General features: G+C 42.4%; 1 protein-coding gene across 4 annotated transcripts in view; it reads left to right on the plus strand.

Annotated features, from left to right (window-relative positions):
• The window catches only part of Tada2a (transcriptional adaptor 2A), a 49,347-nt gene extending 32,047 nt beyond the window's left edge, over window positions 1-17,300 (plus strand). For all 4 annotated transcript variants that reach the window (XM_041664332.1, XM_041664336.1, XM_041664333.1 and 1 more), the window contains 8 exons: window positions 3,220-3,283; window positions 4,196-4,239; window positions 5,583-5,693; window positions 7,567-7,638; window positions 9,422-9,554; window positions 10,869-10,912; window positions 14,114-14,187; window positions 16,466-17,300. In XM_041664332.1, the coding sequence (XP_041520266.1) occupies window positions 3,220-3,283; window positions 4,196-4,239; window positions 5,583-5,693; window positions 7,567-7,638; window positions 9,422-9,554; window positions 10,869-10,912; window positions 14,114-14,187; window positions 16,466-16,651 (728 nt within the window). In that variant the 3' untranslated portion in view covers window positions 16,652-17,300. The remainder of the gene's footprint in view (window positions 1-3,219; window positions 3,284-4,195; window positions 4,240-5,582; window positions 5,694-7,566; window positions 7,639-9,421; window positions 9,555-10,868; window positions 10,913-14,113; window positions 14,188-16,465) is intronic.
• Window positions 17,301-17,727: the final 427 nt, after the last annotated feature.

Consider the following 17,727-nt stretch of genomic DNA (forward strand, 5'->3'; position numbering starts at 1 on the left):
CTGAGTTCAATTCCCAGCAACCACATGGTGGCTCACAACCGTCTGTAAAGGGGTTTGGTGCCCTCTTCTGGCCTGCGGACGTATACACACAGACAGAATATTGTATACATAATAAATAAATAAATAAATATTTTTTTTAAAAAGTTTGTAATGTTCCCAGCACTGGGGAGGCAGAAACGGGCAGATCTCTGTGAATTCGAGGGCAACAAGGTCCTTCCTAGTTAGTTTTAGGCCAGCCAGGGTTTCATAGTGAGAATGTCTCCAGAAAGAAAGGAGGGAAAAAAAAAAAAACCCACAAGTTTGTTACCTAAAGTGTTTGAAAACCCATCTCCATACACACACACACACACACACACACACACACATATACATATACAAACATATATTTTAAGACAGGTTTTCATATAATAGAGGTTGGACTGGAACGCTAACACTTCTTCCAAGTATTAGGATTGTATGTATGTTCTACCGTTCCCAGCTAAAATTTATTATCTTGCCCCTAGCCTACCAGGATTGTATATTGCTTGAGACTTTTTTGTTTACCTTCATACAATAAAAGAAATAGATTCTTTTTAGTCTTTTTTTCCCCCTACCATATAGTATGGTTTGAGTAGAAATGTGGGCTTCAAGCTGTCTCTGTGGAGGAACCTTCAGGGACTACTGCTGGGAAAGGTGGCTGGGCCTTGAGTATGAGGTTCAGCCAGATGAAGTCTGAGTTACTGTGCCTAATAAGATTTGGGGGGGGTGGGGGTGGGGGGTGGTTTAAAACTAATAGAACATGACTCATTGCAGTCCTAGGCTAATCTTGAACTTGGACCTCTGTATGGGGTAAAGATGAGATTGTGGTGCTTTTGAATTACCAGCATTCCAGGGGCTCTGGGCTCTTAATTTGAAATGAAGCTTACTTTTGTAAGATAAGTGTATATTCCCTTACACAGTCAAATTCATTGCTAGAAAAGCTGGTTTATTGTTGACTGAGTTTTCTGTCCTGCATGGTTCCCAGAGTCATTAAGTCCCAAAGAAATTCCACAGAGTTTTACATTAGTTATAAACTGATTGGCCCATTAGCTCAGGCTTTTTATTAACTCTTATAACTTATATTAGCCCATTATTCTTATCCGTGTTAGCCATATGGCTCAATACCTTATCCAGCGGGGCAGTCACATCATGCTTCTTCTGTGGATGGGTCACAATGACTCTGGACCAAGCTTTCCTCTTCCCAGAATTCTCTTGTTCTCCTTGACCCGCCTCAACTTCCTGTCTGGTTGTCCCTCTTATACTTCCTGCCTGGCTACTGGCCAATCAGCGTTTATTTAAAATATAATTGACAGAATACAGACCATTCTCCCACACCAGTTCATTTAAAGATTATATTTCCTGACACTTGGATTATGCACTTTGGTTTTTCAAAAGTCGTGCGTCAGGTTGCTTTGCAATGCTGGGAGTTCTTTCTTCCATGAATATATTCAGTAATGAAAAAACCCGAACACACATTACAGTACACGAAGCTTAAGGAGGTGGTAACAAGTTCTTAAGATAGTTCCAGAACGTACTAAAGTCATTAAATTAAAAGTGCTTTCAGACTCAACAGAAGGGTGGTTATTAAGTAGTATAGTGCTGTTATGTCTTGTAGTTTCTTCTAGCATTGCTAATAATGAGTCTTTATTTTGTAACCCTAGAGGTCTTCTAATTATAAACTGCCTGTGGGTTAAAAAAAAACTTTAAATTTTTTATTAATAAGTCAGATTTAGGATAGGAGCAGCAGAAAAAGTAAAGCCACTAACAGATAGTCAATACGTGGAAGGATCATTGTTTTTCTGAGACAGGGTTTCTCTTGCTGTTCCGAAACTCACTCTGTAGACCAGGCTGGCCTCAAATTCAGAGATCCACCTGCCTCTGCCTCCCAAATGCAGAGAATTAAAGGCATGGCTTCATTATTTTTCTTAGCTCTGGACCCAGGCCACCTGCATTAAGATCTGTTCTTAGCAGCTGTGGAGTCTGGAGCTGGTTTTCTGAGTACGGTATAGAGGAGCCTTTGAGGGAAGGATCGGAAACAAGACATTGGAAGGCCGTGCATACTGTGTAGAGCTTGAGCCTCTGTCAGTAGGGGGTGTAGCTGAAGAATTAGACGCAGATGAACTGTACCATTAAATTTTGTTGTAAAATAATGCTCTTAGTTCCATTTGGAGGGAGGGAGTTGAAGAAGGCAGGGACCATAGTCAGTAAGTATGATAAAGTTCTTCCATAAGGAGGCATCAGGACAACAAGATGCCTGGGTTGTGTGATGGGATTAGACAGAAAGAGATGCATTTGGGAAATATTACATTTAGATAAGACTCTATCTGGCTATGTAGGAAGAGGGGAAAGAGGTTCCAAGTTGGTTTCTGTCTTAAACAACTAGATTACTATAATGCCGTTAACTGTGGTTAAGAGTTTTAAGATGGGAAAGAAGCAGAATATGTAAGTTTGCAATGGAAGCTGTGTAAATAGGGATATCCAACAGGATGTGCTGCTTGAAATAATTGTGAGAGTTTTAGATAGTGTAGTCTGATGGAACGTGGGACCCTGGGAGCCAAAGAGCTTGTAGGAGTGAGGTGAGGAGTGAAAAGAGACAAGAACAGAAACCTTAGGAACTTTGAAGATGGGAAAGAAAGAGCAGGACTGTCGTACTGATTCCAGCTTGTCCTTTTCTTATTTATCCTGAGACTAAAACTAGAAAGGGTTGGGGCATGCGCAGGCAAGCAAAGCGTGGCTTTTACTGTGGTTAAGCTGCTTAACATATCTTTTCATCACAGAATGCAGAACTAAGCGCTGTAAACAGATGCTGCTGCCCACCTGAAGATGTTACTCTAGGAACATGCCAACACTGTCCATCAATGCTGTCCTGTCATTGTCTCTTGAGCTGCATCCTGTGCAGTTACAGCAACACTCATTTTTGAACTGGAGGTCTAACTCAGTGATATAGAACTTGTCTAGTCTGGTTTGGTTGCCAGTGCTACCAGAATAATGATAACAATTATTATTTACTGATAGAGAAATTTTATGTGCTAGGATACTTTTTATGGAATAGTTAAGATTTGGGTAAGCCAGGCATGGTGGTACATACTTTCCCAGCTCTCGGGAGCCAGCCCTTGAACATAATTGTTTGGCAGGGTTGGTTTTTTTTCTTTTGTCTTGACTTTTACTTTTATGTTTATATATGTGTATTTGTATTTATAGCTCTGAAGATGGCTGTGGTGGATATCTATCATTCCAGGTTAAAAGAGAGGCAGAGACGAAAAAAGTAAGTATAGAAAAGCCATCCTGTTTTCTCTGACCTTTGGGCTGTTGGTTACATATTATCTATAAGAACACTCCACATAGCCGGGAGTGATGGCGTACGCCTTTAATCCCAGCATTCAGGAGGCAGAGGATGGGCAGATTTCTGTAAATTAAAGGTCAGTCTGGTCTACAGAGTGAGTTCCAGGACAGCCAGGACTGTTCCACAGAGAAACCCTGTCTCAAAAAACAAACAAACAAAAACACTCCACTTAACTTGATATGCCAGGCTTTGTTGACTCCCTATGGGAGGGTTTACCCTCTCTGAAGAGTGGATTGGTGGGGGAAAGGAGGGAAGGAAAACTGTGGTTGGTGTGTAAAATGAATAAAAAATTAGAAGAAAAAAAAGCTCCACTTGTAGCTTACCATGTGATCTTGCAGAATTCGGTTGTTAAGAGTTGCTGTTAAATGTTATGTTTTATAATTCTCTCCCATTTAAGCATGTTTAATCTATATTTATTTCAAGTGGCTTCAAAGTATGTAAACGTATGGTTGTAAATGCTTAATGTGCGATCAGTGTGTCCTTTCAAGGCTAGTAGTTTCCCTTAAATGACTCTTGTTAATTATCATTTCAATAAATTGTGTAGATTAGTCTCATGATATGGACAGATTTCCTTCTCAATCATCTTGACAAGCACTTATTTTTCAACATTTGTCACTGGTTACTGAATCATCTGTGAGTGTCCTCTATACCCCGAGAAGGACAGTGTGCCATTCTCCATTTAGAGGCTAATTCAGAAGCATGTGGACACTTGACTTTCTGGACCCTAATGTTTCACCTCTTAATAGTTAGGATGTGTAATAACTATAACATATAAAACACGCAAAATTTGAAGCTTACTCTTAATACATACATTATTGTGGTTTTTCATTCTAGGATTATAAGAGATCATGGATTAGTCAATCTTAGAAAGTTCCGATGTGAGTATGCACTGTTTTTTTTTTTCTGATCTAAATTTTTCTCACACTGTTGAGTACTTTCAGGTTGTTATGGGAGTGCTCATAATCTACATTGCATGCTAGCTAGCATTACCTAGGAAAATTTGAAAATTCTGACACAGGACTTGTGGGTAGCTTCAGTAGCAGAGGGGTGTGTAGCATGTTTGGGGTGATGTTGATCCCTTGTACAGAAACCAAAGCAAAATGAAACCAAAGGCATTCGAGGCAGCTCTGATTCATGGTGACAGTAAAAAACTATTCATTTATAGTCAACAGCGTTGCCTAAGAATTAATTGTTATAGTAATTACAGCATGAATATTAATGGATCATTTTCTAGACAGTCATGTTTCAAAATTATGTGTTAAACATAACCTTGGTCTCAGGTTATGAAAACATTTTTGTAGGGCTGCTGAGATGGCTCAGCAGTTAAGAGCACTTGCTGCTCTTTCCGAGGGCCAGGATTTGGGTCCCAGCACCCACGTGGTGGCTCACAACCATCTATTTATTATTCCAGTTCCAGGGGATTTGATGACCTCTTTTTACTTCAGTGGGCACACATGTGATGCACATGCATACATGCAGGCAGAGCACTCGTGCATGTTTAAAACATTTTTTTTCTTTTTTTTTTTTTTTTTGTAGAAAGATCAGAGGGGTTGGAGGTGTCTCACAGTTGGAAGAGTGCCTTAAATAAATCAGCTTGTTGCACGGGATGACATGCACATAGTTGATTGACCTTTGTTTTTTTTTAGTTTTTTTTTTTTTTTCTTTTCTTTTTTGAGACAACATTTTGCTATTTGCTCTGGCTGGCTTGGAAGTCTCTATTCTAGAGAAAGGCTGGCCTCAGACTTCTGAAGGTCTTCTGCCTACCTCAAGTTCTGGGATTATTTAGGCTCATGCGTCCGTACTAGCTGGAAGGTTTCTTATGTCTTTGCTTTCCTTGTTTTCCTCCATTAATCCAGCAGAAATTTAGCCAGAGTTCTCTCTGATAACATAGATTCTGCCTGTAATTCCCTTCTCTCTTGTGACAACAATGCCTGGTCCTCTGCCTTGTCTCGTGCAGATTAAAAGACATGAGCAAGGACATCAATAGTACTTAGTAGTAGAGATGATCTCCATGATAACAGCATCCCTTTGTGAGGTGCTGTGATGCTGTAATTACGATTAGTGATTTGCATTGTCAGCTGTTGTTTGCATGTTGTAATGGGCATGTTAGTCATGTGAGGGTAGGAAAATGTCCTTGCATTTTACTGCTTGTTTTAAAAAATAATACCAGAAACTCAGGAGTGCTTACATTCTCTGTGACGTTATGTTTCACTTCTTCTAGTAATGGAGCGGCGGTATCCCAAGGAGGTCCAAGACCTTTATGAAACAATGAGGCGATTTGCAAGGATTGTGGGACCAGTGGAACATGACAAGTTCATTGAAAGCCATGCATGTAGGTGTTTTTTGGAAGTGTGTGTGTGTGTGTGTGTGTGTGTGTGTAAGGAGATTAGAAGCTTAGTGAGGGGCAGGGGAATAGCTCAGTGGGTAAGAGTGCTTGCTGCATAAACATGAAGACCTAAATCTAGATCTCAACACTTACATGAAAAGCTGTATTTGTCCGCAATAGTCTAGTAGGAGGTAGAAACGGGTGTTGCTGTGGTTTGCTGGCCAGCACCTAGCTCTAGACTCAGTAAGAAACTATCTCAAAGGAATAAGGTGGGAAATGATGGAATAGGACACCCATGTCCCCCTGATTTCTGAGTTTATGTATATACCACACATATGCACAACCCTACATGCCGAAGAGGGAGAAAACTTAGTAACTTACAAGTTAATGCAGTGCTTTTTTTTTTTTTTATTGTTTTAGGGGATTTTTTTTTATTGTTATTGTGTTCTGTTTTTATTAGTTTTATTTTTGGTGTCTTTTATTTGTTTTTATCTTTGTTTTAATACAGGGTCTTGCTGTGTATGTAGCCTGGGCTGGCCTGGAACTTTCAGAGTAATCCAACCTAGGCTCAGACTGACTTGCAAGTCCTTCTGCCTTTGTCTTCCAAGAACTGGTTTACAGATATGTGCTACCATATGTAGCAGTTTTTGCTTCTTACAGAGGGAACAACACAGTGAATTCCTGTGTCTGTGTAGCCAACTTCGGTGATTTCGATATAGTACCCATCCAGCTTCATCTGAAGGGAACTAGGAACTCCCCTACCCTCTTGTTCATAAGCTGGTTATTTTGAAGCCAATTCCAAACATCATAGTATCGCTTATAAATATTTTAATATTAAAATTAGTTTCAGTCATGGGAACAGGGTTGTTGGCTCATGGAAACAATATTTCCATCTTCCTCTGGCCTTTCTCTGGTATTCCCAAGAGCATTCATCCCAATTCTAATTGGATTTTCCACTATAAAAAATTGAAGTTGTTAAGCAGGAAGGCCTAAGACTTTGAGGCAGCCTGCACTGGGGTTTTATTTCTATACTCTCCTCATGAGAGAGTTTAGTTCTGGAAAGTTTTTTGTTGTATTGTGATTTTCTGAAAAGTACTTTACCATTGCTCTCATGGTGCACATATTTCTTAGGAAGAATCATAGGCATTTACCTGAGCCAGGTTGGTTGTCCTCAGGAAACACCTTGTTTGGTTGTCATTCTTTGTGTGGTTGGTATCTAGTGACTTATCCTTTGCTTCCTGTCCTACTTTATATCATTCCTGGCTTATGTGTCACCCTGTGCATGGCTTTCCTTCAGCACCCAGCTTGGACTGCTCTGTCACAGAATACCCAACAGTGCGGTCTGAGCTGTGTGCTCAGCAGCAATTTGTGGCTCATAGAAAATGCAGCGCTCTTTAGTCCCTATAGGAAAAAGCTAAAAAGAAACCGGGGCTTGAGCAAAGCTTTGTCCTAACCATGCAGCAGGGTCTCCTCCACAGACAAACCGCATCAGAGAGCGTGAATGGCTGAGTAGAAGTGCTAGCGCAGAACAGGAATGCTGCATTTTAACTGTATTTTTTTTAATTAGCTTATTTATTTATTTATTTTGGTTTTTCAAGATATGGTTTCTCTGTGTAGTCTTGGCTGTCCTGGGACTCACTCTGTAGACCAGGCTGGCCTCAGACTAACAGAGATCCTCCTGCCTCTGCCTCCCACCACTTAGGAGTGCTGGGATTAAAGGCGTGGGAGGTATTTCTGATGAGATGTTCAAAGTAAAATGTATCCTGAGATGAAGTGACCCCACCTTTTACATATGGCAGAACTGCTGAAACACACCCAGCCGCTCTCTGACATTGATTTGTTTTAACAATTTTTGTCCTTTGTTCTCCTGGGGAAACAGTGGAATTTGAACTCCGGAGGGAAATCAAGAGACTCCAAGAATATAGGACAGCGGGCATTACCAATTTTTGTAGTAAGTATGCTCCCGATGTCTGCACTGTCGGAAGTGCCAGTGACTTGCAGGTACAAAGTGAATCTCTGAGGTCTTGAAAACTGAAAAAAAAAAAAAATAACTTTTCAGTTGAGTTTACAGACTTCCTAGTAAAGTTTCATCTGTTCAGTTCCTATAAATATCATTAGCTTATCAGGACAGAATAAAAGTTATGGCACACAGCAAAAAGAAACAGTGCTTTAAAATTAGGAGTCTACTGTGGTTCTTTAAAAAAAATCTTAGCCTGGCATGGTAACTCACATTTTTAGTTCCAGCACTGGAGAGGCAGAGGCAGGAAGATAACTTGAGTTTGGGGCCAGCCATGTCTGTTTAGCATATTCTAGGCCAGCCTGGACTACAGCGTGAGGCTGTCTACAGACACACACATACCTGAGAGTGAGGTAGAGTGGTGTGTGGTCCTTACGTTCCAGATTTTAACCTCAGTCTTTTAAATTTTATTTATGCATATAATCATTTTTTATTTACCAGACTTACTGAGGCCAAAGTGCTTACATCCAGTTTACTTAAGGTGCTGGTACACGTTTTTAATAGTGGTAAATATCTGTCATTTAACATGTACCAGGTCTATGGAATATGTTTTACTTTCAAATCATTGGATAACATGACACGCTTAAGAGATATCATCACTTCTATTTAATGAATTGATCAAGCCTTAAAGAGATTAAAGAGCCAGTCAGTGGCAGCTCATGCCTTTAATCAGCACACGAGAGGCAGAGGCAGGTGGTTATCTGTGAGTTCAAGGATAGCCTGGTCTACAAAGCTACATAGAGAAACTATGTCTCAGGGGGAAGAAAGAAAAAAGAGATTAAAGAGCTAGTTAATAGAAGAGCCAGGTTGTAAGGAAAGGCTGTGACTAGGCAGCATAGACCTGGGGGTGTCTATCAGCGTTTAGAATGCTTACCACACATGTGCAGGACCCTGTGTTCAGACCTAGCAAACAAGCATACAAGAGACTGGATTGCTTATGGTTAGGTTCTGACTCCTCTATTTACTAGCTCTTTAAATCTCTTGAAAATTGGTGAGAAAGCCAGGCGGTGATGGCACACTTCTTTAATCCCAGCACTTGGGAGGCAGAGGCAGGCGGATCTCTGTGAGTTCGAGACCAGCCTGGTCTACAAGGGCTAGTTCCAGGACAGGCTCCAAAACCACAGAGAAACCCTGTCTCGAAAAACCAAAAAGGAAGGAAGGAAAGAAGGAAGGAAGGAAGGAAGGAAGGAAGGAAGGACAAACCAAGAAAAGAAAAGAAAAATAACAACAAAAGAATTGGTTAGAGCCACTGGTATGGTAGTCTGAAATCTGTATAACTTTATTGATGTATAGAAGACAATAGATAACCCTTCTGTTGCATAAGAAACATATGTGGACTCTGATAATTCAGTCTGGTTGCCTAGTTCTGCTTTCTGTGCATATGTGATAGAGAGGAAAGTTGTAGTACAAAAATTGGAATTGGGTTTGATGGAAGAATATATGTCCATATATATGTCTTCAAGTAGCCGATTGTATACTTTAGTGGTATAGTACTATCTTAAGATGTTCAGAGCCCTGAGTCAGATCCACTCACAAATGGAAAAAGTAGAACCAAGTATGACATATTTCAGACTCAGACATACATTGACTCCTGGGAAAAGTTATGAGAGCAGTTTTGCAAAGGAAACCTGAAGTGGCAATGTTGGTTAAGCTCAGTTAGAAGACCCTTTGACTCTGCTGTATTTTCCTTGAAGTCAGGTGTCTTCTGCCCCTCCAGGTGCCAGGACATACGATCACCTGAAGAAGACTAGAGAGGAGGAGCGCCTTAAACGTACCATGCTCTCAGAAGTTCTCCAGTACATCCAGGACAGCAGCGCATGTCAGCAGTGGCTCCGCCGGCAGGCTGACATGTATGTAGTTGGGGCAGGCTGAAGGAAGCACCCCTTCTGGCATTCTCGGGCTTTACATGTATTTTTAGACACTTTGGTGGGTATTCTGGGTGTTAGAGTAGTAAGGAATCGGGGGAGGGGGGATTTGGTTTTAGTTTTTTGAGAGAGGGTTTCTCTGTAGCTTTGGAGCCTGTCCTGGAACTAGCTCTTGTAGGCCAAGGTGGCCTCAAACTCATAGAGATCCCCCTGCCTCTGCCTCTCGAGTGCTGGGATTAAAGACGTGCGCCACCACCGCCTGGCTATAGTAAGGATTTTTACAAGTCCATCTAGAAACAGTATAGAATTGGCAGACATAAGAAACTAGTGGGGGGCCAGGCGGTGGTGGTGCACACCTTTAATCCCAGCACTTGAGAGGCAGAGGCAGGAGGATCTCTGTGAGTTCGAGGCCAGTCTGGTCTACAAGAGCTAGTTCCAGGACAGGCTCCAAAGCCACCAAGAAACCCTGCCTCAAAAAAGAAAAAAAAAAAAAAGAAACTAGTCAGGGGCTGGAGAGATGGCACTGCCTGTCCTCCCAGAGGTCCTGAGTTCAATTCCCAGCAACCACATGGTTGCTCACAACCATCTGTAATGAGATCTTGAGCCTTCTTCTGGCCTGCAGGCATACTTGCAGAGAGATCACCGCATACAAAATAAATAAATAAATAAATAAATAAATAAATTTAAAAGAAAGAAACAAACTAGAGTGGGCAGTCTTGGCACTTGTGAGTTCAAGGCCAGCCTGGTCTATAAAGTGAGTTCTAGGAAAGCCAAGGCTATACAGAGAAACCCTGTCTTAAAACCCCCTACCTTATTCCCCCCAAAAAGAAACGTAACTAGTCTTATGTAATTCTCTGTTCCTATTTTGTTCTTTTTTTTTTTTTTTTTTTTTAAAAAAAGTGTCTCTGAAACGGGTTGTGGTGGCACACACCTGTAATTGCAGTGCTCTGGAGGGGTAGGGGAAGGGAGTCCTGCTGAGGTCCAGGCCAGTGGAGGAGACACAGTGAAACCCTGTCTCAACTCCACTGTCACCCATGTCTGTACCCACCTAGATGGTGTGGTTTTTGTTAAAATTTCCTTTCCTGCAAATTGCTTTGGTGCTGTCCTCTGCTAAGAGCCCTTAGCAAAGGTGAGGGAAGTTTTTCTCTTTCCTGTACAGTGAGATAACTCTGAAGTGTCATGCAATCTCACCACAGCTATTCTTGGATGATCTTCCTGATAAATGCTCCCAGTCCTTTGAGGGGTTTTAGAAATTGCCTTTGATAAGACCTAAATTTAAATTTCTTTTCTTTGTTTTAGTGATTCTGGGCTGAGTCCTTCTGTTCTGATGGCTTCAAACTCAGGTAATGATTTCTCAGGCTATCACCAGGGGTTTTGTGGATTGTGTGTCTTTTCTATTCTATTCTTTTCCAGCACTGGAGATTGAAGCCAGGGCCTCTCACATACTGGACATGTGCATCTTCTAGCACTTAGCTATTCCCCAGCCCAGAGCAAGTGTGGACTGGCATTTACATCTCAAGGGTTGTGTGACAAAGCTACTCCCCTGTAGAGCATGGTTCTTTGGTAGAGTGATGGTAATCAACTGTTGGAATGGCTCGTGCACACCAGCGTGCTTTCAGACTTCGTGGTCAGATAGGGATGGCCCTTTTCGCGAGCAGGACTCAGAAGGATGCTCTTTTACTGGTGTTTACAGTTGGGACCTGTGGCAGTGTTGCAGTGTGCTTTAGAAGTGCTACATGAAGAGCTATGGATGTGACATGAGCAGCAAGGCACTTGCCAGAAACTCAAGGATTTCTTGTGACTAGAGGCTTAAGGAATCTATGCTTCTGAGCTTTACCTATTTTGAGTCTGTCCCATTTTGAAATTAACTGTCAGAGCAAGACAAATAAGCCAATGCAGTGTGATGATTCTTGGTGACTGTTGCTTTTGACTTAGTATTTGGGGAGATAACATAATGAAGTTACTGAGCCACAGTTGTGGTGTTTTTGTCAATTGTCCTGATCGCCATTCATCCCCGCCTCATATGACAGAATTTCTCCTAATCTGAACATCCAGACCACAACCAGAAGAAGCACAGTGGTATAACATGGTGCAGTTGTAACAACAAACCTTGAAATTCTCTCAGTATGCTACCTCTGATGGCATACACCTGTAATCCTAGTACTAGGGAGGCTGAGTCAGGAGGATGGGAAGGTTGGGTCTAATCTGGACTAGATAGTGAAACCTCGTCTTGAACAAAAGTCTCCATATACTCCAGATCTAATAGTGCTCAGATATGGGCATTTGGTGGATAATTGTTTTCCTTTGTTTTAAGTAATTATTTTTTTGTTTAAAGATTTATGTCTATGTGCCTGAGTTATATGTGTGTATCACATGAATGCAGATGCCTGAAGAGGGCATTGGATCTTCTGGAATTGGAGTTGCAGACAGTTGTGAGCTGCCTAATTAAGTGCTGGAAGCTGAACTTGGAATTTTTTTTTTTTTTTTTTTTTTTTTTTTGCAAGAGCAGCAAGTGTTCTTAACCTCTAAGTGTGTTTCCAGCCCCTCAAGTCATTATTTGATACTTGAAAGGAAAGAGAGCCTTTTAAGGAGTCACCAAAACAATGGACTCCAGATTTAATTTTGTAAGCTTGTTTTGTTTTGTTTTTGTTTTTGAAGACAGGGTTTCTCTGTGTAACAGCCCTGGCTGTCCTGGAACTCCCTTTGTAGACCAGGCCGGCCTCGAACTCACTAAGATTCACCTGCCTCTGCTTCCCAAGTGTTGGATTTAAAGGCGTGCGCTAGCACCGCCCGGCCTTTGCATGCTTATTATTTCAAACCTCCCCCTTGCTAAGCACAGAAATTAAAAAACTTGTTACTGGCTATTTAAAACAATTGTGCAGCTCACTGTTTCCTCATAGCCTTCCTTCTTTCTCTTTGTGTTGTTGAGATTCCTGGCTCCTGAGCCTCTATGTCTGACTTGCTCTTCAGGCAGTGAAAGATTGGGAGCTCAGCATTCCAGGTTGTAGCCTAGCCTTGGGAGACTTATGAGATAGCACATGAATTTATCTCCATTTCTTTTTTCTTAGTTTTTGTTTATTTTATTTTTTACAGTTTATGTATGAGTGCTCTGCCTGCTAGCAGAGGCACTGATCCTATTATAGAGGTTGTGAGCCACTGTGTGGGTGCTGGAAATTGAACTCAGGCTCTCTGGAAGAACAGTCAGTGCTCTCAACAAGTGAACTATGTTTCCAGCCTCTTATCTCCATTTCTAAGCCTTCATTTTTTAGCCCTTTTGATGTCCTCAAGAATCAGGTTTCCCAGAACAACTTGAGCAGCCCTTTCTTCCTTCTGTCCCATTCCAGTGGCAGTCCCCATAAAACTTAACCCACTCCATCCATCCCCAACCGAGCACTCATCCCAAGCATCTGTTCAGAATAAAACTAGGGGCAAGCGAGATGGCCCAGCAGGTAAAGGTGGTAAGGCTGGAAATCTCTGGAACCCTAGCAAAGCTAGGCCGGAAGGAGGGCACTGAGACCACACAGTTGTTGTCCGACCTTCTCATCTGTGGCCTGTGCAGCACACACACTGATCATCATCATCCATTAAAGGAAGAAGCTCTTGTGCATTCATTTTTATAGGCTGGCCTGGCAAGTCTGGTACTGCCTCCTGTGTATGGGTTTCTTCTCAGATACGAAGTTAACATTGGTCCTTGCTTTGCCATACAGCAAATATGATATTCAGCTTGTTATTCTAGTGTGGATCTTTCAGTTAAACATCACTTCTTTTCAAAGCAGAGTAAACAAACAGAGCTTTGTTGGCCTGACTCCACCTTTGATCTGAAGGTACATAGTACTTGGTTAATTACCATGTTTGCCTTGTCCTGCTGGAGAGTGGTGAATCTCTCTTGCAGGATTCCTGTTTCTATTCGTCAACTGTCCAGACACACAGAATATAACTTTCTACACTGTATGAGCATCTGGGCTCCAGAGTTTAGAGTCTCCTATCAGACAGGTTCCTCCACTGTGCTGAGTGATCGTTGATATTAAGGTGTGCATGACCATATTTGTAAATCAACAGAATAAAGAGCACACGGATTGTTATTTTTATTTTCAAATGGAATGTTGGGTGACTGTATTAGTTACTTTTCTATTGCTCTGGTAAAACACCTTGTCCAAGGCAACTTCTAAGTGAAAGCATTTAATTGGGTTTATGGTTGCAAAGAGTTAGAGTCTGTGATCCAGAGCAAAGGTGTGAAAGGGATGGCAGCAGGAACAGCTGAGGGCTGTCGTCCTAATCTGTGGTCGGGAAGCAGAGCACACTCTGGGAATGCCCCCACACCTCTGTCAAGGCCACACCACCTAATCCTTCCCAAATAGTCCCACCAATTGGGGACCAAGCATTTAAATCATCTAAATATCAGCCTGTGGAGGCTGTTCTCAATCAGACCACCAGTGTCAAGGAGCTAGCTAAACCAGCCTAAGGGAGTGGGTTAGGCTTTCTGTTTTATACTTGAACAGTTGTACCTCTGTGAAGTATTTATTCTTTTGCATTTGTGTCTATAGGAAGACGATGTGCACCACCCTTGAACCTCACCGGCCTCCCTGGTACAGAGAAACTCAATGAAAAAGAAAAGGAGGTAAGAAATGGGAGGGGAACCCGAGGAAAGGAAAGAGGGGCTGATTAATTCATTGAGTTATCATTAAAATCCATGACAACATCAAACCTATTTTACTGTACTTGTCTGAGAAGTCGTGGAGCTAACGAGCTAACTTCTTTCGTCTCGAAGCTACCTTTCCCCTTTTTGAGGGAAGTGCATACACCAGTGTCAGTTAAATAGCAGCAGCAGCTGTCACTTATTGAGCATTTATGTGGCAGATGCTCCACTTGATGCTTTATGTAAGTGAAACTTTTTGCAGGCCTAAAGTAGCTTTTACATGAAAATAGGACTTTTCGGCTGGGCGGTGGTGGCGCACGCCTTTAATCTCAGCACTCGGGAGGCAGAGGCAGGCGGATCTCTGTGAGTTCGAGACCAGCCTGGTCTACAAGAGCTAGTTCCAGGACAGGCTCCAAAACCACAGAGAAACCCTGTCTCGAAAAACCAAAAAAAAAAAAAGAAAGAAAATAGGACTTTTCTATTAGAATGGTTGTTTTGAGCAGTTCTGCACTTATTCCAGCAACGTAACCATCACTTAGAATGTTTTTATAATTGTTTCCATGGAATGTTGATAAGCATAAGGAAAATAATCCAGTGTTGTGTAGTTGCATATTATTTTTACTTTTGAGGCGACGTCTCACTCTCTAACACTGTCTGGCCTGGAACTAAATCCCTGTGTAGTGCTGCTTGCCTCAGACTCAACAGAGATTTGCTTGCCTCTGCTTCCCAGATGTATGCACGCACGTACACACACACACACACACACACACACACACACTCCTACAACACATTAATTTTAAAAAGTACCATGACCTTCTTTGCCATTGTAATCACTGACCTGTCTCTGTGTTGCTTTTGTCTGTTTCTAGCATTTAAATCTGCACATCTAGTTAGGTATGGTTATAGATCTCTAATTTTAGCACTTGAAAGTCTGAGATGGGGGAGACTGTGAGGTCGGCCTAGGACATACAGTGAATGAAAGTCTGCTTGGGTGGTACTCTCCTGTATTCCCAACACTTGGGAGGTGGAGGCAGAGGATCGGGGGTTAGGCACATCCACAGCTCTCAGCTATCTAGTGCGTTCAGAGGCCACCAGAGACCCTGTACCAAAAAAAATCAAACCAAAATCACAAAAGAGGAGCTCTTCTTATTCCTTTGCAGTTCCCAGTGTCTGTCCCCCATCTGTTGGTTCATAGCATCCGCTCACGTCAGGCACTTAAGAAGTCACAGTGCGGGGACCTGTATTAGCCTTTTATTCATCAGAAAGAAATAGCCATTTCTTTTGGGGTAGAAAGAAGTGTGTGTTGAAGAAAGTTACAGACCAGTTTCTCAGTGTTGTGTGTTGATCTGGAATTCCATACATCTTTTCACTGCTTACCCATATGCTGGACTCAGACTACTCGGTGCTGACAATGGCAGGTGGTAGGAGATGTAAAAACCAGACTGCTCTCTTCTGCCAGTGGCAACAGTGTGATTTCCACTTAGGAATCCAGGCCCCTGAGATCCCACCACCCCTCAATGCCCCGCTGTACTCTGGGTTATTTCCCTGACTATATCAATATGATGCTGAGTGACAACTCCAGGCATTTAACCCTCCTCAGGGACATGTATTTGTTCTCTATCTGAACTAGATCCTTGAGCCAGCCTTCACTTGCTGAAGGCTCTCCTGGCTGATGTCACATCTGCCTTTTTCTTCCTGAATGTCTGTCTCCAGAGAAGAGAGGAAGTGGAATGTGGCCCAGCCACTCAACAGCTCCCATAAATAGTTGGAGGTTGATGTCACTTTTTTTCAAATACATTTTATTTTGGGTGCGTGGAGTGAAGGGAGGGGCATCTGTGTGCCACAGTATGTTGTGGAGGTCAGGAGACAATTTGAAGAAGTTGCTTTTCTTGCCGGGAGGTGGTGGCGCAAGCCTTTAATCCCAGCTTGGGAGGCAGTCGCAGGTGGATCTTTGTGAGTTCGAGGTCAATCTGGTCTACAAGAGCTAGTTCGTGGAGAGGCTCCAAAGCTACAGAGAAACCCTGTCTCGAAAAAACAAAACCAAAAAAATAAAGAAAGAAAGAAGTTGGTTTTCTCTTTTCACCATGTTGGTCCCAGGGATCAAACTTAAATTGTCAAGTCTTGGTGGCAAATGCCTTTATCTGCCCAACCATCTCTCCAGCCCCACCCCATTTTCCTTCTTTTGGGGTTGCCATACCTTCTGGATTAAATTGTGAGAATGACAGATGTTAACGTTTATTAAATTTGTCGTGTCTTACAGCTCTGTCAGGTGGTGAGGCTGGTACCTGGAGCCTATTTAGAGTATAAGTCTGCTCTGTTGAATGAGTGTAACAAGCAAGGAGGCTTGAGACTGGCACAGGCACGAGCGCTCATCAAGATAGACGTGAACAAAACCCGGAAAATCTATGACTTCCTCATCCGAGAAGGATACATCACTAAAGCCTGAGTCTCTCTCTGCTTGACAATGCAAACCAGAAGTTTGGAACGTGGCGGGTCACAGGACAGTGTACACATTCTGGAGACTTGTGTTTGAGTTGGATTCTTACTGTGAAAAGAAGGAAGACACAGGGACTCCAAGTGCGTCGATTTCTTTCTTCTCTGCCCTGCTGTAGAGTGCTCCTGTTGTGGGGTAGTGATGCAGAGTGTGTGCTTGCCGAGTTATTCTTAAACAAGAGTGGGCATGCATTCCTAGCACTATAGTACCTCACATCCTGGCTTTGGTGAAAGTAGAACCAAGCCACAGCATTTCCTCCCAGGGGTCCAGTGCGGATCCTTGCACTTGAGAGTGGAGTTCTCTGACTCTGGCTTCCCATCTTGCAGACAGATTTTAAATGAAGAGGAGGGTTTTTAAAGCACAGGAAAGCCTTTTCTTTCAAGGATTTTTTTTTTTTAAGCTGACATCTTAGTTTATGAGCTGAAGAGGTGGAAAATCTCCCCCATGATGGTCTGTCTCAGGCTGCATTTTTAACTTTAATGTCTGGCTTTGTACTTTGCAGTCTGGCTGTCTGATCTGCAGTAGACTCTTGAGGAGGTGGCACCGGATATAAAATGTCTCTGTTATTTTTAGAATTAATGGATTAAAATGTTTTGCTATTTAATTTGTGGGTGTGTCAGATATTCTGGTAACTAAAAGCACACTTGGGTTGTTGGATGCCCGCCTCAACATGCTGCACTCTCTCTGCTTACACGTGTGTCCTGTGTCCTGGTCTCACCTTGTTACCCTGGGTTTCCAAAATACTAGGCCCATGAGGATAGAGATGATGCAACTCACCCAGCTTTGCTTCAGTTGAGACCTGAACCCTAATCTTTCAGTGGCAAACAGCTAGCCTGCAATAAAAGCTGCTTTTCAAACACAAGTAAAGCCACTTCATATGAGACTCAGTAGCTGTGAGGATGAGTAGTTCCACCACATCTGAAACGTGGTCCTCAAGCCTTCAGCAAAATAAGAAGCCAAACTCAGTCGTGGTTATCTCATGTCTGCAGGGGGGCATAACTTTAGAGTCTGCACAGGTCTCTCTCTCC

This window comes from Microtus oregoni, unplaced genomic scaffold (genome assembly GCF_018167655.1).
Source record: "Microtus oregoni isolate MIOR12 unplaced genomic scaffold, Mior012 000015F_ref0000493, whole genome shotgun sequence".
Classification (NCBI taxonomy): Eukaryota; Metazoa; Chordata; class Mammalia; order Rodentia; family Cricetidae; genus Microtus; species Microtus oregoni.